Source organism: Papaver somniferum, chromosome 1, assembly GCF_003573695.1.
Source record: "Papaver somniferum cultivar HN1 chromosome 1, ASM357369v1, whole genome shotgun sequence".
Taxonomy (NCBI): domain Eukaryota; kingdom Viridiplantae; phylum Streptophyta; class Magnoliopsida; order Ranunculales; family Papaveraceae; genus Papaver; species Papaver somniferum.
This window is the reverse complement of record NC_039358.1, coordinates 211,016,107-211,035,769: the sequence shown is the minus strand read 5'-3', so window position 1 is coordinate 211,035,769 and position 19,663 is coordinate 211,016,107. Positions and strand designations below refer to the sequence as shown.

Sequence of the window (19,663 nt, the reverse complement as noted above, 5' to 3'; positions counted from 1 at the left end):
TGGTTTTACACGCAACCGCCTCAATCCACTTAGAGACATAGTCTACGGCGACAAGGATATATAGGTTACCAAAAGAATTAGGAAACGGACCCATAAAGTCAATACCCCACACCTCAAAGACCTCAACAATTAAAATAGGGTTCAAGGGCATCATGTTCCTACGGGAAATGGTTCCTAATTTCTGGCATCGTTCACAAGTAACGCAGTAACTGTGGGAGTCTTTAAACAACGAAGGCCAATAGAATCCACACTGCAATATCTTAGCAGCAGTTTTCTTAGCACTAAAGTGACCCCCACAAGCATGATCATGACAAAAGGAAATAATACTGGACTGGTCACTCTCAGGTATACATCTCCTAATAATCTGGTCTGGACAATACTTAAACAAATAAGGATCATCCCAAAAGAAGTGCTTAACCTCAGCTAAAAATCTAGAACGATCTTGTTTACCCCAATGTTGGGGCATTCGACCAGTAACAAGATAGTTCACTATATTCGCATACCAAGGTAATTGGGTAACAAAGAACAATTGTTCATCAGGAAAGCTATCCCTTATAGGAAGGGAATCATCTGGGGAACTAACAACTAGCCTAGACAAGTGATCTGCTACAACATTTTCGGCACCCTTTTTGTCTCTAATGTCTGGAGAAAACTCTTGCAACAACAGAATCCACCTAATCAATCTAGGTTTAGTATCCTTCTTAGACAAAAGATATTTTAAAGCAGCATGATCAGTATATATGATGATCTTAGAACCTAAGAGATAGGGTCTAAACTTGTCTAAGGCAAACACAATGGCTAATAGTTCCTTCTCGGTAGTGGTATAGTTCAACTGGGCATCATTCAGAGTTTTGCTAGCATAGTAAATCACATGAAGTAACTTATTTTCTCGCTGACCTAGCACAACACCAATAGCATAATCTGAAGCATCACACATGATCTCAAAGGGTAGGTTCCAGTTGGGTGCCTGGACTATGGGGGCGGTAGTGAGTAATGACTTAAGCTTCTCAAAAGCCTCTAAACAAGCATCATCAAAGACAAACTTAACATCTTTTGCAAGCAAATTGCAAAGAGGTCTAGACATCAAGCTAAAATCCTTAATGAAACGACGATAAAAACCAGCATGCCCTAAGAATGACCTAATATCTCTTACGGTTTTTGGGACCGGTAAAGTTTTAATAAGGTCAACTTTGCTCTATCCACCTCTATACCCTTTGAAGATACAATATGCCCTAGAACAATTCCTGAACGAACCATAAAGTGACATTTCTCCCAATTAAGCACTAAATTCTTTTCCTTACACCTAGTCAAAACTAATGACAAATGATGCAAGCACTCATCGAAAGACGAACCAAACACTGAAAAATCATCCATAAAGACCTCTAAGAACCGTTCTACCATGTCAGAAAATATGCTCATCATGCAACGCTGAAAAGTCGCAGGGGCATTACATAGCCCGAAAGGCATGCGTCTATACGCAAAGGTACCAAAGGGACAGGTAAAAGTGGTTTTCTCCTGGTCTTCTGGGGCAATAACGATCTGATTATATCCAGAGTAGCCATCTAAAAAGCAGTAGTGACTATGTCCAGCTAATCTCTCTAGCATCTGGTCGATGAAGGGAAGGGGAAAGTGGTCCTTCCTAGTGACCTTGTTCAATTTCCTATAGTCAATACAAACACGCCAACCCGTGGTCACTCGGGTCGGGATTAACTCATTGTTATCATTCTGGACTACAGTAATACCAGATTTCTTGGGAACAACCTGAACGGGGCTGACCCACTTACTGTCTGAAATAGGGTAGATAATGCCTGCATCTAATAGCTTAAGAACCTCAGTTCGAACTACTTCTTTCATATTGGGGTTTAGTCGAGTTGCCTTCCCTAGAAGGTTTGGTGTCTTCCTCTAAATAGATCTGATGCATACAAACAGTAGGACTTATACCCTTAATGTCTGCTATGGTCCACCCTAAAGCTTCCTTGTTGTTTTGAAGACGGTTACTAGCCTACTTTCCTGATCTCTATCCAAGTCGGAAGAAACAATCACAGGTAAAGTCTCAGACGGGCCTAAAAACACATACTTCAGGGTATCTGGCAATGGTTTTAGGTCCAACTTAGGAGGCTCTTCTAAAGAAGGAACTAGGGTAGACTTAGAAACTGGTAGTGGTTCGAACTTAGGTTTCCATCCATTACTAGTATCTAACAAAGGGGTTGAATCTAACAAAGCATTCACCTCATTAATTACATTATCATCATCAAAATCAATCCCAAAGTGAGCTAGGCATTTTTCTAATGGATCTTCTAACAAAGTGTTTGGTAATGACTCCTCGACTAATGTTCCTATCATGTTCACCTCTTCTATATTCGAGTCATCTAGTTCAGAGGGTAGCTTACTAATATTAAAAATGTTCAGCTCAATAGTCATATTACCAAAAGACAAATTCATAATACCATTTCGACAGTTAATGATCGCATTGGATGTAGCTAAAAACGGGCGACCTAAAATCACTGGTATTTGGTTCTCTGGGTCAGGGACAGGTTGGGTATCTAGGATAACAAAATCCACTGGATAAATAAACTTGTCAACCTCTATGAGAACATCCTCGATCACACCACGAGGAATTTTAACGGACCTATCAGCTAACTGAAGTGTCATCTGGGTAGGTTTCATCTCACCAAGTCCTAGCTTAAGGTACACATGATATGGAAGTAAATTCACACTGGCTCCTAAGTCAAGCAAAGCTTTCTCAACACGGTACTTACCTATTGTACAAGCAATGGTAGGGGACCCTGGGTCTTTATACTTAGGAGTAGTGGTATTCTGAATAATAGAACTCACATGACTAGCTATGAAGGCTTTCTTCTGGACACTGAGCTTACGCTTTCGCGTACACAAGTCCTTAAGGAACTTGGCATAAGAGGGAATCTGCCTAATTGCATCTAATAATGGAAGGTTGATATTAACCTGCTTAAAAACCTCCAATATATCATTAAAGTTGGACTCCCTCTTAGTCGGAACTAGCAGCTGGGGAACGGGGCTCTGGGAACAAAGCCGGGCTCATCAGGACCCTCATTGGTCTCTTTGGAGACTCTATCAGTCTCCTCATTTTCTGGCTCAGGGTGAACTACAACATGTTCACTATCAGGCATGGAACCTTATTATCAACTTTCTTCCACTCCTAAGGGTTGTAACAGAGTTCACATGATTGTACGATTTCTCTCCTCTAGGGTTAGGATCAGTATGACTAGGGAACCTTCCTTCCTCTCTCTCATTAAAACTTAGCTATTTGGCCGACTTGAAGCTCTAATTTAGCAAAAGACTGGGCACTATTCTTAAAATTCTGTTTGGTTTCCTCTTGAAAATTACCCTGGCTTTTTACTAACATTTCCTGGCTTTGTGATAGCATCTCCTGGCTCTTCCTTAATATACTAAGGGTTTCCTCTAAGCTAGCTATTCTATTCTCAGATGGGTTCTGGGTCTGACCTGAAGAGTTCTTAGTATAACCAAAACCTGGGGGAGGCTGAGAATTACTAGACTGGCCTTGATTCTGGCCCTTAGACCAAGAGAAATTAGGATGGTTTCTCCAACCAGGGTTGTAGGTTTCTGAGTATGGGTCAAACTTCTGACGGTTCTCAAACCTAGAGTTGTTATAGACAGCATGGGCTTGTTCTTCACTAACTGACCTTCCCAAAATGAATTATCGGGCTCTATTCCACAACTAGAGACTTGAGAGGCTCTATTAGGTTCAACAAGGGACCTATTTTTAGACTGACCCATTTCAAAGCTTCTAACCTTCTGGACAAAGCAGCAAACTTAGCATCTGACGCAAAACTCGTATCTACCATATTGGTGCTACTTCTATTGACCAAGAGTCTTTTAGGGGGTTCAACACAAGATTCCCACTGTTGGGATTTTTCAGCGATAGCTCCTAAGAAGGTAAAAGCATCATCAGCATTTTTACTAGTGAACTCACCAGCGCACATAGACTCAACCATGGCTTTGGTCGAATAGTCTAAACCATCATAAATAATCTACAAGTTTCATATTATCAAATCCATGGTGAGGACACTGGATAGGAGATCATTGAATCGCTCTAAAAACCTATAAAGAGACTCTCCCTCTTGTTGCACACTAGCACTAATTTTCTGCCTAACAGCTGCAGTTTTATGCTTAGGGTAGAATTTCATATAGAAGGCAGCGATAAGTTCCTGCCATGTTTCTATGGATTCAGATGGTAGGTTGTTCAGCCAGGTCTTGGCTTTATCTCTCAAGGAAAAGGGAAACATCTTAAGTTTCAAGACTTCATCAGTAAGGTCTTTATTCTAATTGTCCCACAGATTTCCTCAAAGTCCCTAATATGGAAATAAGGGTTCTCATCATCTTTTCCTAAGAATATAGGGATCATCTGAAGAATACTAGGTTTTATCTCAAAATTAGCCGTAGTGGCTGGCAATTTAATGCGAAGCTCGGTTGGTCCTAGTTGGGAACATGTAATCTTTCAAAGTTGCCATCGCTGGCACAACAGAAGTACTAGGGGTACTTTCCTCACGAGAAGATTCTCAAAACTGAAGTTTCCAAAAACAGGGCTCTCAAAGAAGAATCTTCGAGCTCCCTGCTTAAATCAGAAGAACTACTAGGTTTTTCGCTAATCAATCGACCTAGAGTATCTCTTTTCCAAGCCCTAACAAAATCGGGCATACACTAAAAAGAATTCAAAAAGAAATAAAAATCCTAACAGGAAGGTTCTAGCAATCACACAGCAGGCTGACTCGACTTTACCACAGCAAACCTAAAGATTTCTAGCAAACAACAAGCATGATGGCTCCACTTAGATTGTTTCTAGACCAGCTTCTAATCCTTCGAAAGGGAATTCGTTACAATTTAAGCAAACCCCTCTGGAATCAATCCGAGTTAAAGCAAGTTGAATCGAGGCGAGGGAAGCTCAGTGGAGCTTTGATACCCAAAACCTCACCGATCCAATGCGGCGCGTCACGCATTCAACTCGCAGAAACCGTCAAGAACTTCGAGGTGTGCTTAAAAGAGTAACCAATATTTTTCGAATGATTGTCCTGTTAAGCTCGATACCCTATAGGTCTCTTTCTAGTCCAAATTTTAGGCTTAGGTTCGCTTTAGGTTTGTTTTCCTAAGGCGGGCAAGAAGGGAGGTGATGAAATCCGAACCCTTATCTTGTTTAGGCCAGGCCTTCCCTTTACTAGGAATATAAAAACAGTCTGGTTCATCCTCAAATAATTATCACCTTAAGGAATACAGTAACCCGCTTGCAGGAGATTCGCGAGTGTTTCGATTGGACTTACCTCCCGTACTAGACGGGCTATGAACCGTTGAAGTCGACTCGGGCCACTGACTCCGTTGTCAGTGTGCGAACTCGAGGGGCCGAGACGATATCGTAATCGTCGTCCTTCCCTGCAAACAGTTTGTATTTAAACAGTTTGTATTCTCAAATAGTTGTAGAGATAGTGGTAAAAAGGTTCTTTTCAGACTTGTGAAGGTAACACAATTTCTAGATTTAAATAAAATTTATGAAAATAGTAAACTGACGTAAAATTTTATGGAGAAATAGGGGTTAAGATTCCACCATTCAACAATACTTATGTGATCTAATATTTTTTTACTATGCAACTTAAATAATTGGGTTGATTCTAAATATTGCCAAAAGCAGATTTTCTAAAATATCAAATGTTAATCACAAGTATAATGCATCAAGAGTCTAAAACTAAGCATGCATTATCAAGGGAAAACACAGTTGATTAATAAAAACCATTTAAATCATTTTTATCAATGCAATTAATCATATAAAAATATTGCATAAATTAATAAAATAGAGATTACCACATAATTATTGTGAGAATGGCTTCCTCTGTCACCCCTGGGATTGGTTTTAGCTCCTCATCCCAAAAACACACTCACAAGATGTATCCATGGATTAATAGGTGTTTTTATTGATGTAAATAATGTAGAATTGAAGTTTGTAACGCTGTAATAGTGTTACAGTGTCACTGTCACAAAAGGGAAAGAGTTGAACATAAACGATACTTTTCTGTTGCTGTAAAACAACGACACCCGTTTCTCGTTTTAAGACTGTTGAAGAACGACTGCCTTAGCAGGTCTGTTCTTCCTCTTCTTCTTCCTCCTCGAACAGCAGCAACAACACTGTAACTCTCTGTAATCGCTTCTCCTCGGCTCTCCTGGACTCTAAGCTCTCTCCTAAGGGTCTCTAAACTTTTCTTTGACGTCAACCAACACTTATATAGCCCAACAGATCCATAAATCTCGACTAAATATGCGATTATTCTTTTTCTTCTTCTCATGCAGTTGAAACGATAATCGCTTCTGTTGAGCTTTTTCACGTGCTGTTAGCTATAAAATAGCTACCAAACTCTTCCATAATCTTGAATAGGACCATGTACATGTTAATCCAACGTCAAAGTCCTCCAGAAATCTCTCAAAAATATTCTAAAAACCCAACAGAGAACACGTACTCTGTTTTCCCTTTCTTTGCTTCTCACGGGTATTCCAGTCCAATTTTCCGGGTCCAATTGATTGTACTGGGCTTGTAAAACAGGTAATTTTCCGGGTCCAATTTTCCCGGTTTGCTTGAATCTCCACCAGCAAAACAGGTGACTGGGTCCATACACATGGGTTTTCAATTTTTTGTTTTACTAAACTAAAAATTGAATGTACAACTAAAAATTGAATGTACAAGGAATAGAAGCCTTTTACAAGTAATCTCCCTGAAGAAGCCAAAAAGATACTGAACAGGGAAATCAATAAGGAAAGAACAGTTTAAGCACATATGGGCCCGTTGCAGTAAGACTTGATTTTTATCTGTGATGACTGTTGCGGATTGCATTAGAAGCTTGCATTTAAAGTAGAGGATGAGATTAAGGACATGATGGCTGGTGGCGATGGAAATTACATTATGGCAAAACAAATGGTAGGTGTGATTTTAGGTGATTATTTTTTTTATTTTTGTATGTAGTACTCTAGGTCCCCAATCAAAGAAAAGGGTGCATTTTAGAATTACTTGAATACATGTTCTTTGGTGGGATGATTTTGATCATTATCACCAGCTGCTTAAGACATTAAGGTCAGTTTAATATACACCTGACAGTTGAACTGTCAGTGAAAAGTTTCTACACCCTGATAACTATATAAGGGGAGTTGAGCAGACCTAATTATTTTTACTTCTTAGCACTTGCTTCAAGAGTTTATGTCTTTAACAAAATGAGTTCAAAGAGCAACAAATCTCTTAATTTCGACATATGTTCTGATCTCATGGAAAAGATTCTTTGAAACTAGAAACTGAATTTGTTTTCAGCTTGAAGTTGACAAGAAAAAAAATATGAACCCGTGTCATGTTATCTACTGACTTATTATCTATTATATTGCTTGATTTGTTGCAGCAAATACGCTCCAAACTGGCTGAACTGATCTAAGCTATGTGGCTTATCTATTCCACTGCACTTAAAGTTTTGAATCAATAAAGAAAACACATACTTACCACTGGATCAAGTACATAAGAGCATCTTCATTTTTTGTAGAAATAGAAATATGCAACCTGCTAGAATTTCTAAATTAAACTGCTGTATTTTTTTCCACAGATACACTATAAGAGCATCTTCAGTGGTAACTTGGTGTGCATCTTATGGAACACAGGTTGTTGTATTTCTAATTCAGGTTGTTATGACAGGTTGGAACACTTTCAATTCTTTTGGAACACATACTACGATTAAGATCAAACTACTTTTATTGGAGCACAAGAATAGTAACAAGTCTGTTCTCCATGTCAACTAGGAACATAATAACTAAATCACTGCTCACTAAAATGTGATATAACTGAAGAGTATTAATGATTCATAGATTCAGATGGTTCGTTTTACAATAGATTGTAGTGAATTTGCTTAACAGTTGGTTGATATTTAAGTGCGACTGGACAGAACAAGGGGTAGCACTATAAGCTAGAGAAAAACACTAATGTGTCTGTGTATAGGGCATCAGCACGGATCCAAGTTAAGTGTCTTGCATCTTTTGACTCAGATTGGAAGCCATCCAAGAAACTGCAGTGTAGGATCCATTGTTTTTCTTTCAATGAGACTATATCAGGCTGTATCTCTTTGTGCATCAGCGATTGGTCAGAAAAGGAACTTAATCCTCTTCCAATTGATCTGGTGGAATAAGATAGTATGTCTCTCAGTTACACACGCTTATTCACTTTGAGGTAAATTTTTGTCTGTTCATTGATTAATCTGCTCCATAGCGAGACATTAACTCGCCAACTTCCAACATAAGCAATAGAAACAACCACTTGGTTGGTTGAGTGGTCTAGATATCAGTATTGGTGAAAGCTTTTTAAGATTCTAACTTCTTCCGAATTTTATAACACTACAAAAAGATTCCTCCGAATGTGTTCATAGGTTCAAGTAATGTTTTTTTGATGTTCATGGTTGTTAATGGTTTTACTTAGCTTCTTATTTTTGACTTATTCTCAATTTAGTATTTGTAACTTTGCAGATTCGTCGATCTTTATGCGCCCCTTCTGCTTTTTGAGGCTCCCGTTGTTAGGGTTATAACGTTATGTTTCTTCCTCTAGCAATCTGTCAGACTGTAAGCTCACATCCTTCATTCATAGTGTAATTGTGGGTACACCAAATTGAAACTATTATGCCAAAGAGTAACGAATCAATCCATTCATAGTGTAATTGGGGCACACACGTCCAACATTACCACTGGTGCTATCCGAATAATATCGGTTGCTATATGCTTCCGAGAGAATTCTTAAAATGAATGAAGTAGTCTATTTGGACTAACATATGGCATAGATACTCTAAATGCGCATCATTTGTAAGTTTGTGAAGCGATGTAAAAAAAGACACAAGTATGTGAATAGTTTGACCGTGAAAACCCTCTTTGTTATATTCGAAATATGGATCCATTCATAATTGCTCCTTCCATTGCTTCATATAATGTTGTCATGTTTACATTATCGTTGGCAGTACCTATGAGAAGGTAATCAGTAACCCCTACAAACACATTAGGTTCTTTTTTTACTTAACTATTTAGCTGTGTTGTGCTAACTTTAATCCTTCATTGCATTATTTTTTGTAGGAGGTGTTGTTCCAGTGATATTTGCTTAGCCAATGGTTTTCACTACCGCAAACATAACATGCATATGACAGCTAAATTGGGGTTGCTCTAAGTTGATCACTGAATTTCTCAAAACAAGCGCAATGTGTTTGTGGGCTTACAATATTGGTCTTCCGAGTATTAAGCTAAATTGTCCCAAGGTTGTGTAATTCACGAATGATAAGTATAACTTAATGGCAGAATTTAGTTCGTTATCTTTTTCATTTGGTCCATCTGAGTTATGAGCGTTAGACTACAACCTATATTCAGTTTCAGTGATTTTTATTGTACTCATAACAACCGTGGTTTATAGCATAGCGCCCGTACATAAGTTTCTTAGTAAGCCCAAAATAATATACTTAAGCCAGTGCAAAGCACAGGCAAGGAACTAGGCCCTTCGCCCCACCAAACCGAATAAAAATTGCATCTGGACGGTGTGAGGGGAAGCGAGCCATACCAAATCAAAAATACTAAACGACCGGGCGTGGGGAAGCCGAACCATACCAAATCAAAAATGTATCGCGACGAGGCGGAACGGAGTCCAGCGATACCAAATAAAAAATGCACGGTAACGGGGCAGGGCATCTTTTTCTTTTAACCATCTTTTCGAACTCGGTCTTTATTGAACAAAGATTTACAAAAAATGCACCAAATCAGAAATCGTAAGTGGCGGGGCGAGGCGAAGCCGAGCCAAACCAAACCAAAAATGGATCACGACGGGACGAGGCATTTATTTGTTTTAACCTTCTTTCCGAATTCTGTCTTTATTGGACAAAGATTAAGAAAAATTACACCAAATCAAAAATTCTAAGTGGTCGCCTCGCCGCACCAAATCAAAAATGCATCGCGAAGGGGGGCAAAGCCAAGCGATACCCAAATTAAAAGGCAGGATGGGGAGTGGAGAAGCCACATCCCACCAAATCAAAAATATGGTTAAAAGAAGAAAAAAAATGACGGTGGATGGTTTCCGGATCTGCCCGGTGCGTAGCACGGGCACAAGATCTAGTAACCACTTAAAAGTGAAAATCTGAAAGAGCTGGCAAAAACCTCATCTCAGATAATTTAAAGAAATGTTTTGTTTACAATACATCCCAAATCAAGTCAGAAGATCCATAATGACAATGGAGAAGTTGGTTAATGTTTCATTGGTTCTGGTCTTGGCTATGGTCATTTCTGCAACGCTATTTATCGAAGTAAAAGATCCGAGAGATATTCGAACCTCTGATAATCTCCCGCAGAAGCACCTTGAGTCAGGACTCACTTTCAATGAGGTGGTATGAATTGGGGCATAGAAGCCAGCCAAGTGGCCAAGTTTTGAAAAGTGGATCAGAAATTGAATCAAGATATGAGTTTGAGAAATCACAAACTGTTAAATTTGCAGTTAGTGGAAATTTAAATGTCATTGTGGTGGTGTCTGGTGTTTGACGGCGCACATTCACATCTTGGCCAAAGTATACATTGTAGTGGTGTCTGGTGTTTGAGAAATCACATCAAACCCCCAAAGTATACATGTAACAGTACTAATATAAAGCCATGTTAAATCCCTGAAGTTAGCTTCACTATTACCCCCGATTAGATATCCAACAGAAAACCAAACACCCGAGACATCGTTCAGAAATTTAAAAACAGTACTATAGAGAAAATCACTACATATATGTGAAGAGTAATCGAAAAACTCATGATACTTTGAGACTACATACTAGATATTACTAGAGAAAAAACATCTTCCACCATTTATGGACTTATCCCATAAACAGTTTGAGGAAATTTAAGCTATAACAGGTTTCTAGATATTAAATTATTAAATATGGAAATGAAGTGCTAGCCTGCAACTATTCTTCTTCTTCTTCTTTCTTGTACAATATTCTGCTCTCTCGTCGGAAAGAAGTACACCCATTACTCGACAAAATCAAGTTCTTCTGGTGGAGGCAGCAGCACTTCCCTCGGCACTGATTCTCCAGTGGAAAATGTCTACTTATTGATAATTGCTTCTCCTTCAAATTCACATTTGGGCCTCTACTTTTTCTACCACATGACTATTAAATCATCAATGAGGCTTTAAAGAGATTGCAGTACCACTTGACCTGCCCATATTGAATGACAGTGACCCTTTTACTATGTAAAGGCAACTTCTTCTTATTTTATGATCGGTACCATATATAGGCAACTTAATTAGTTGTCTATATTCTACCTGCATTTCAACAATTCTTCTACAACAATACCACTATGGTATAGAAGATATCTCAACGATGAATTGCTAATAAGTTATTTCATTTCTTTCTTTGTATTTTTGGAAGAAGATTACGACGGATGAAGTAATTTCCAGGAAGGATTAAGAACTTGGGTTCCAAAAAAATTCGGACTTTGGTAATTTAAGAATACCACTTAGTTTTTCATTATGAATACCAATAAAATCTCTCTCAACTACCAATAAAAAAAAAGAGAAAAGCTTCAAAGATGCACAAATCTCATATTGCAAACAAAGAATAGGTAGATTACTCGTATATATAGAATACACACGCTTCCTTCAAAAGCCACTAGAAGTGGTGTATTCTTCAAGACTGACTGCTTCCTTCAAAAGCCAGCTTTAACTCTCTCTGTTGAACAACCAACCTTTTACCCCCCAACTAGGGTTACAAGCTAACGTTGCTTTAAAGTTTAAACGCATTCAGTCTCCAATTGTCCAACCTCTGTCTGTTTTAGCCCCCACTTGGGTTACAAGCTAACGTTGCTTTGCCCGGCGATACAAGATTTGCTAACAAGGATCGTTGCTTGTTTCTTTTCCCACCAACGCGTGGTACTAAAAAAATATAAAAAGTTAGGTTGATTCGGGTTTTCTTATAACAACTGCATTCCCAATATAGAAGACGTCCGCCATTATCAATTCCTCAACTGCAAGACTGTTTCAAATCAGTAAAGGACTATAAAGTTCACCAAATAAAAACGCTAAAGCCTGTACGTTTCGTAGTTAATTGTGTGAAATTAAATCCAGGAGCATATAAAGAAATATATCGATCAACCATTCATGGGATGATTGACTTGCACCACTTGCGACATGCACATTTAAACCGTGTGAAATGAAGGTACCTTAAATGGCTCATCCCACACTCCTATCCTAGAGTATCGATTTGGTAGTTCTTCCGACCATGACAGTGAATTCTTGTGCCATGTACAACTGAATTAGTTGACATCCACAGTTGAAGTCCCTTCTAAAATTCTAATTTTTACCCTCTATCGATTACGAAGTTTGGCACCCACAGGAACCCCTTGAATTACTTACAGGGGGTAAAACAATCAAAACAAAGTCAAACTCTAGAAATATTTAGATACAGCGGAAACTGAACTTTCAGTTTTATTAGCAAGATAATGTCAAGTCAATCTCACTTGATTTCTTCGAAATGTAGTACTGGCCTAGTTGCCAGTACAAATATACATGTAGTTGCAGGAAATCCTATAACCACACCCTCAATGAAATCTCAATAACAATTTAAGTGATCATCTTAAAATTCATGTATTCATTCATAAAATCTTTAATATGGTTACAAAAATTATGAGAAACTTTAACTTAGAGAATAAACAATCTTTCTAAAAGATCTCTCTCTTTACATGGTCGCTCGGTCCCTTATATGAGGATTTAACATAGTGGATGACAGCTAACAAAGCCTCTATTTTCGGATCTCGCGTGCGTTGTTGACGCACACTTATATTGGCCCCTTTCGCACGTACGATACAATATCACACGATCATCACACTTTACTCGTGATTCTTATGACGTCATCTGATGCGTCATCTTAAATATATTGTACGCGATAACCTTCGGTTGTTCATCGGACTATTACTTCGCACACATAATAGACGTGCGGTATTTAGTATCCACATTTTGCCTCTTCTCATGTCGTTTCTTTGGAAAGGGAGCGATATGAGAAACCATCAATTTGTAACACCGCACCCATTCACCTCTTCATATTCTTGTCAACCGACATATCTCCGTGGTTTCAGTGTAACCGTCCACACGTGTTAAATTTTTCACCTTTTTACCAACACGTTTAAATTTTACCGGTCACCTTCTTCATCTATTTATTAACCACGCTTGAGGAGAGATAATCTTTTCTCCTTTACCTTGTCTTCTCTTCTCCTTTCTGTGAACTTTCTGCAAATCTCCCCAAATTTCTTTATCTTCATTTTTAAAGTCTCGATTTTAACTTTTGCTGATGTTCCTATGGATCCTGATCAAAGGTTTGTATATTTTGATGGAACTGATCTGATCTTTCTTTATGTTACCGATTTGTCGTCATATTAATCTCCATAATTGTTCTGTTTCAGCAAAAATTATTCTTCTAGTAATACCAAATTCACAATTCGTAACCCTAATCCTTTTTCAAGTTTGAAAGACAAAGAATCTCTCAAGAGGAAGCCATCACATAACAAAGGAGTAAGAAATACTTTCTTTTGTATAAACAATATTGTTGCATATGTTTCTTGTCTGCTTTGTTATTCGCAGGAGTCCGAATGCGAGTTTGATGGTGGTAAGAAACCAAAGGTGAGATGAGTTCGCAAATCTCCAGCACTCAACAAGAGCCTCATAATTCCTGATTTCGATTGCCAGGAAGTTGATGCTACTTCTCGCGCCAATACCGACGTTCCTGCACAAGGCTTGATTGCTTCTATTTCTTTAGATTCAACTATTTCTCCAAATGAGGCTACCGCTCCTATGGAGAATGCTCCTAAAGATCAAGTAGCGAAGGACATCCCCTTTTCTCCGACGGTAACCACACCAACATGGTCCACACTGTTGCTACCTTCGTCAATGTTACTTTGTTCGCGAATATCCCCGCACCTACAGAAAATGTTATTACTCCTGCCTCTGCGGTATTCCCGCATCGATGGAGAATGTTATGACTCCTTCCTCTGCGAAGATTAATTCTCCTCCAGTAATGGAAATGCCCCCTCTACATTAACGGACTCTACCTCCCCTTCCTCTAAATTTATTTCTCTTTCTTTAGAGTCCCTTTCTATTGATAAGGAGATTTTGGAAGGGATGAGTTCCACCTCTCGAGTTTTATCTGAGCTTATAGACTCTGCTCTCTCATCCTCTGATGACCCTTTTAAGCTTCGCATATGTATCCCTCTGAAGAAGTTGGTGTGTGATTCTCCACCAAATAAACCAACCAGGAGCGAAATCTTCTCTGAAATCGATCCAAGCGTGCATATCCTTCTGGATGTCCTGGTAAACACTTTTTCGCATATCTTTTTATTCTCATTGTACTAATTCATACTTACTCTTATTTTTTATTCCCCTTTTAGGAAGCTCGTCGTCGCATGATTTTAGCTGAAGGCTATTTCGAATCTCGTAATTCCACAATGGAACTCTCTCATCAAAACACCATCCTAAGAAATGAAATTAACAAATTGAAAGGAGAGATCCAGACCAAAACTCTTGAATCTGATGATCTTCATAAGAGGAATCAAGACCTAAGAGGTGCCCTTATTTTTACCTTTAAACCCTTTTTCTTACTGTAATCTGCTTTTCCTATCCATGCTTTTTTAAAATTTCTTCGCATGCACGTTAAGATTTAAATCAGAAACGCGTTATGGAGTTGTATGAGTTTCAATTTGCTGCTGAAGATGCTCGCTCTGACAATGAGAAGTTACAGAACCAGATAATTCAACTAAACAATGAACACTCGTATTCGCTTGACCAGATTGAAAATCTAACAAATGAGAATGTCTATTTGTCTCAAAAATGCGAAACATAGGATTCCCAACTTTCCCATCTATCTTACTTGTTGGGTATTGCTGACTTGAGATATCAAAACTTATCAAAGAAAATAAGGGTATATCCAAAGAGAAACGTTCTTTTCCGAAGAAGGAAGCGATGTTTTCGCACCAATATCTTATTCTTCAAAAGGTTTGTGATGACAAAGAAGAATCTCTTCGCATATTACAGAAACAATATGATGAATCTTCAGAGAAATTAACCGCTCAGAACGAAAAGATTATTCATAGTAAGATAAATTTGAGGGTGAAGATGAATCAACTTCGAGAAGAACATACTCAATTGAAAGAATCTCATGATGCTCTTATGAAAGAGAAGACTTCCCTTTCTTTAGATGAAAAAAGAATTCGATCTCGTCTTAAAGGTCTGGTTGGTGATGATTTTGATAAGGCTATGGAGAATGTGAAGAGTAGTGGTCTTGGTTTAGCTCAATATCTCATTTCTCAAAGGGAAGGTAGTCACATGGATCTGACTGCCTTAATTTACTTATCTTTTTTAGTTATTACTTAAATTTTGTCGTTGCGAGAACTTCTCCTCTATTATAACTCTAAATTTCTTCATGAAGATTCTGAAAAATCGCAGCATTCTACCATTTCTCAGCTAAGATCTGATCTGGCAAAGGTTCGCAAAGAGCGTGCGAAACAAATAAAAATATCCAAAGATCTTTCAGTTGCACTCAGTTCTTCTCGCGACCGAGCAGAAAGGAGATTTTCTTTTCTTCAAGACTTTATGGAGGTTGATAGAAGGAACGCTGAGAAAGGTATTGCTCGCCAAGCTCACGTTAAAACTCAAACTCTTGTCAATAAGATTCTCCTGAGCAAATCACTTCCCCCGGTGATTGTTCCTCCTCTTGAGATAAGCGATGATGAAAGACTCCCTGAGCCTGATAACAACTATGATCATATAAGCGATGAGGAAGAAGATATTAACATTCCACATCAAGAGAATCAACTTGTGGAGGACAATATGGGTGAAGATTTATCCAAAGATCCTGAGAGTGAAGTCAACATCGAAGCTTCTACAGCCGTTCAAGATTCGCCTTCTAATAATGCTTAGCTTTTTTCTTTTCTTAGTTTCTTGTTTCTTCGCAAATGTATTTTGGGGTACTTCAAACATTCTCTTACTTTAAACACTCGTTTCTTGATAAGGAAGATAATATGCCTTTTCTTTCAATCTCCATACTGGCCTCTTATTATTTTCCTGAAAAGAAACGTGAAGTAATTTTGGATATCTCTTATGTAACCTGCAAAATAATGTTAGCGCGAGTTTGTGTTTTCTCATGAGGTCTTATCGTGCCTTCCTAAGTAAAGGTATTATTGTGCCTAGTATATTATATTTTTGTTTTGCGACGAGATCGCAGGACGTCTTTACGCTTTCGCGCAATGACCCATTGATCTCGCCTTATCATCTTCTTGTATTATTTCCTCTTCAGGTTTTATTGTTGCGCAAATATGATAAGTCTTAATGCTCCAGTGAGTAAAAAGTTTCATAATATTTGCGTCTTTTGACACAATTCAGCTCCGTAATGGAGGGTGTCTTCCTTATATTCCCCCTGATTGCCCCTTCAAGGAGGCGTACCCCTGCCAGGTTAGAGTAGGCTCCTCCCATCCAGTAATGAAACAACCAGTTCTTTTCGCGACCTCTTATCCCTCCACCGATATGGCTTATGGTTACAAGACCGCACCCTAAGTGGGTTTTCTTCGGACCGAGTGCATCATAGTCAAGACTTGTCAAGAGCGGACAGATACGCTCCAGACGCCCCAGGCACCCTTGACTCAACCGTGTACCTCGGCGCCTTGATCGAGTTTCTGCACTCCTTAGGAGAGACCTTGTCACCTTAATCTTTCTATATAGGAGACTCTCCTGTATGGGTTTTTATTTCACCCCAAATCTCCATGACTCAAGCTCCAGGGTCGGTGTAGCTTTCACTTGAGCCACTCTAACTAGCCTCCGAATTATGACGCGCATTAACTCTTATTTTGCCTCCTTTTGTATGCGAACTAGGGTGCACGCCACAATCAGATATATAGGCTCCTTAATTGGAGTCTTTATTTCTGATACCTTCTATGAAGGTCTTATTATAAGGTCTTAGTTTTGCCTTTTTCTTGTATAATATCATTATAATGAAATCTTCAAATTCATTCATTTGAATAGTACATCCTTATTAAATATTCAGGAATTCGTATCTTCATTTTCGCTTTCTTCACTTTCACATACATGTTTCTGCCTCTTATATGTATGTGATCATCATCGCATGATCTATGGATAATATTTCTTCAGATATAATATGTTCCATGGACGTTCCAATTTTCGACCTGTGTTCTTTCCCTCAGGATCCATCAATTCATAAGCTCCATTTCCAATTATTCTCTTAATTATGTAGGGTCCATCCCATCTTTTCTCCAGCTTTCCATCACTTCCTATCTGATAAGGCGGTATCTCTCGCAGCACTAATTCTTCTGGCTGAAAGCCTCTTATTTTTACGCGCTTGTTATATTCTCGAGCTATCCTCTGATGGTAATTTTCCAGATGTCGCAAAGAAACTTCTCTTCGCTCTTCTAAATCATCCAGTTTTGTTAGGATTAAATCCGCACTTAAATTCTTTTCCAATACTTCTCGCTTAGTTGTAGTAATTATAACCTCAGTTGGAAATACCGCTTCAACTCCATATGTCAGGCAAAAAGGTGACATTCCTGTAGCCTCCCTTCTAGTTGTTCTGTTTACCCATACTGCATTGTGTATTTTTTCGCACCATCCTTTATTATATCCTTCCAGTTTCTTTTTCAATATATCTGCAATTGTCTTATTGATTGCCTCAACTTGACTGTTGCTTTGTGGATACAATGGAGTGGACTGCCCGCTTTGGACTTTGAACGCATTAAGTAACATTTCAATATTTTCTCCTTCAAATTGTTTTCCATTATCAGAAACCAGTTGTGCTGGGATTCCAAATCTTCAAATGATATTCTCAAATATGAATGTGAAAACATCTTTATCTCGAATGTGTTGCACCGCTTTTACTTCTGCCCACTTTGTAAAGTAGTCTGTCGCTACTATTAAATATGTTTTTTGTCATGTTCCTAGTATGAATGGGCCCACAATGTCTAGCCCCCATTTTCCAAATGGACATTCACTTGTTGATGAGTTGAGAATTTCCCCGGGTGCGTGTATTTTCTTTCCATGACGCTGGCACTTTTCGCACCTCCTTGACACCTCTTTCGCGTCTTCATGCATGTATGACCAATAATAGCCTTGTATTTTCGTTTTATACGCTAAAGACCTTCCTCCACTATGATTTCCTGCATCTCCATAGTGTAATGCTTTCAAGATTTCCATTCCTTCTTTTCTTGTTAAACATCTAAGCGATGGTCCAAGGAATGATCTTCGGTAAAGTACACCATCTCTCAATTCATAATTTGTTGCTCTGCTCTTTAACTTGTGTGCCTCCAACTTGTTTCTTGGTACTTCTCCTTTTTCTAAATACAAATGGAGCTGAGTTCTCCAATATGCGGCTTTGTTCGCCTTCCTTTCTTCTTCATTGTCTACTAGCATTACATCTACATCTTCGCATTGTTCTTTATTAATGGAGGGTAAAAGGAGTGTTTGTATCTTTATGTCCCTCGCAGTCGGATCTACCATCATAGATGGAATAAAAGAAAGCCCGTATGCTAGCCGATTATCTTTTCTCGAAATGTGCCTCCAATTTATTTTTGGAATTTGTGCTGATAACTCTCCTACAAGCTTCTTGTATTTTTGCAAGGATGGCTCATTTGTGTTATATACCCCTTCTATTTGGCGAATAACCAACTGTGAGTCACTAGTTATTCGCGCATCTTCTATTTTCATTTCAATGGCCAATCATAACGCGTACACAACCGCTTCATACTCAGTTTCATTATTGGTGGATGCGAATTCCAATCTAAATGAATATGCCATTCTTGTTTCTGCTAGTGAGATGAAAACTATTCCAATTCCATTACCCTCTCCATTTGATGATCCATCCACCAATATCTCCCATATAGTGTTATCTATCAACAAGTCTTTAGGATTCCCACGCTCTTCATCTATATCCATCATCTCTTCCACACTTTCATCGTCTTCTAAAGGGAGTTCTGCCAAGAAATATGCGATTACTTTTGACTTTGGGGAAGATAATATTTCATACTTGATCTCAAAATTCCCTATTTGTGCATTCCACCTCTCGATCCTTCCTGCTCTTTTTGAATTTTTCATTACTGACTCAATTGGTATTTTTGTTAACACTTTGATCTTATAAGCTTGAAAATATATACGAAGCTTTTGCGTTGCATACACTAGTGCGAGTATTAGCTTTTCTATCTTTGAATAATTATTCTCTGCGGCATTGTAAGTTTTGCTTATGTAATATATCGGTTTTTCCACTCCTTCATCCAAACGTAGAAGTACGGCACTTAATGCATGCGGTGTTGATGCTAGATATATCAGTAATTATTTTCCTTTTTCCGCCTTTTGCAGGATGGATAAATTCATTAGATGGTTCTTTATGTTTTGGGGTGCTTTGTCGCATTCATCTTTCCACTTGAACTTGGTTCCTTTCTTCAGAATATTAAAGAAGTGCTTACACTTATCTGATGACCGGGAAATAAATCGCCCCAGTGAAGCTAAGAATCCGTTCAGTTTTTGTACATCTTTTACAGTCGCAGGTGATGGCATTTCTCGAACCGCTTGTACCTTCTCTGGTTCAACTTCTATTCCCTTCTTTGGTAC

At 38.5% G+C, this 19,663-nt stretch overlaps 1 protein-coding gene across 1 annotated transcript; it reads right to left on the bottom strand.

Moving 5' to 3' along the window:
• Positions 1–17,176: 17,176 nt before the first annotated feature.
• Positions 17,177–18,763, bottom strand: LOC113359500. Its single transcript, XM_026603122.1, has 2 exons — positions 18,120–18,763; positions 17,177–17,870 (listed from the first exon to the last, which is right to left on the bottom strand). Exons 1-2 carry the CDS (start codon positions 18,761–18,763, stop codon positions 17,177–17,179), a joined length of 1,338 nt encoding a protein of 445 aa, XP_026458907.1.
• Between the last annotated feature and the right edge of the window lie 900 nt (positions 18,764–19,663).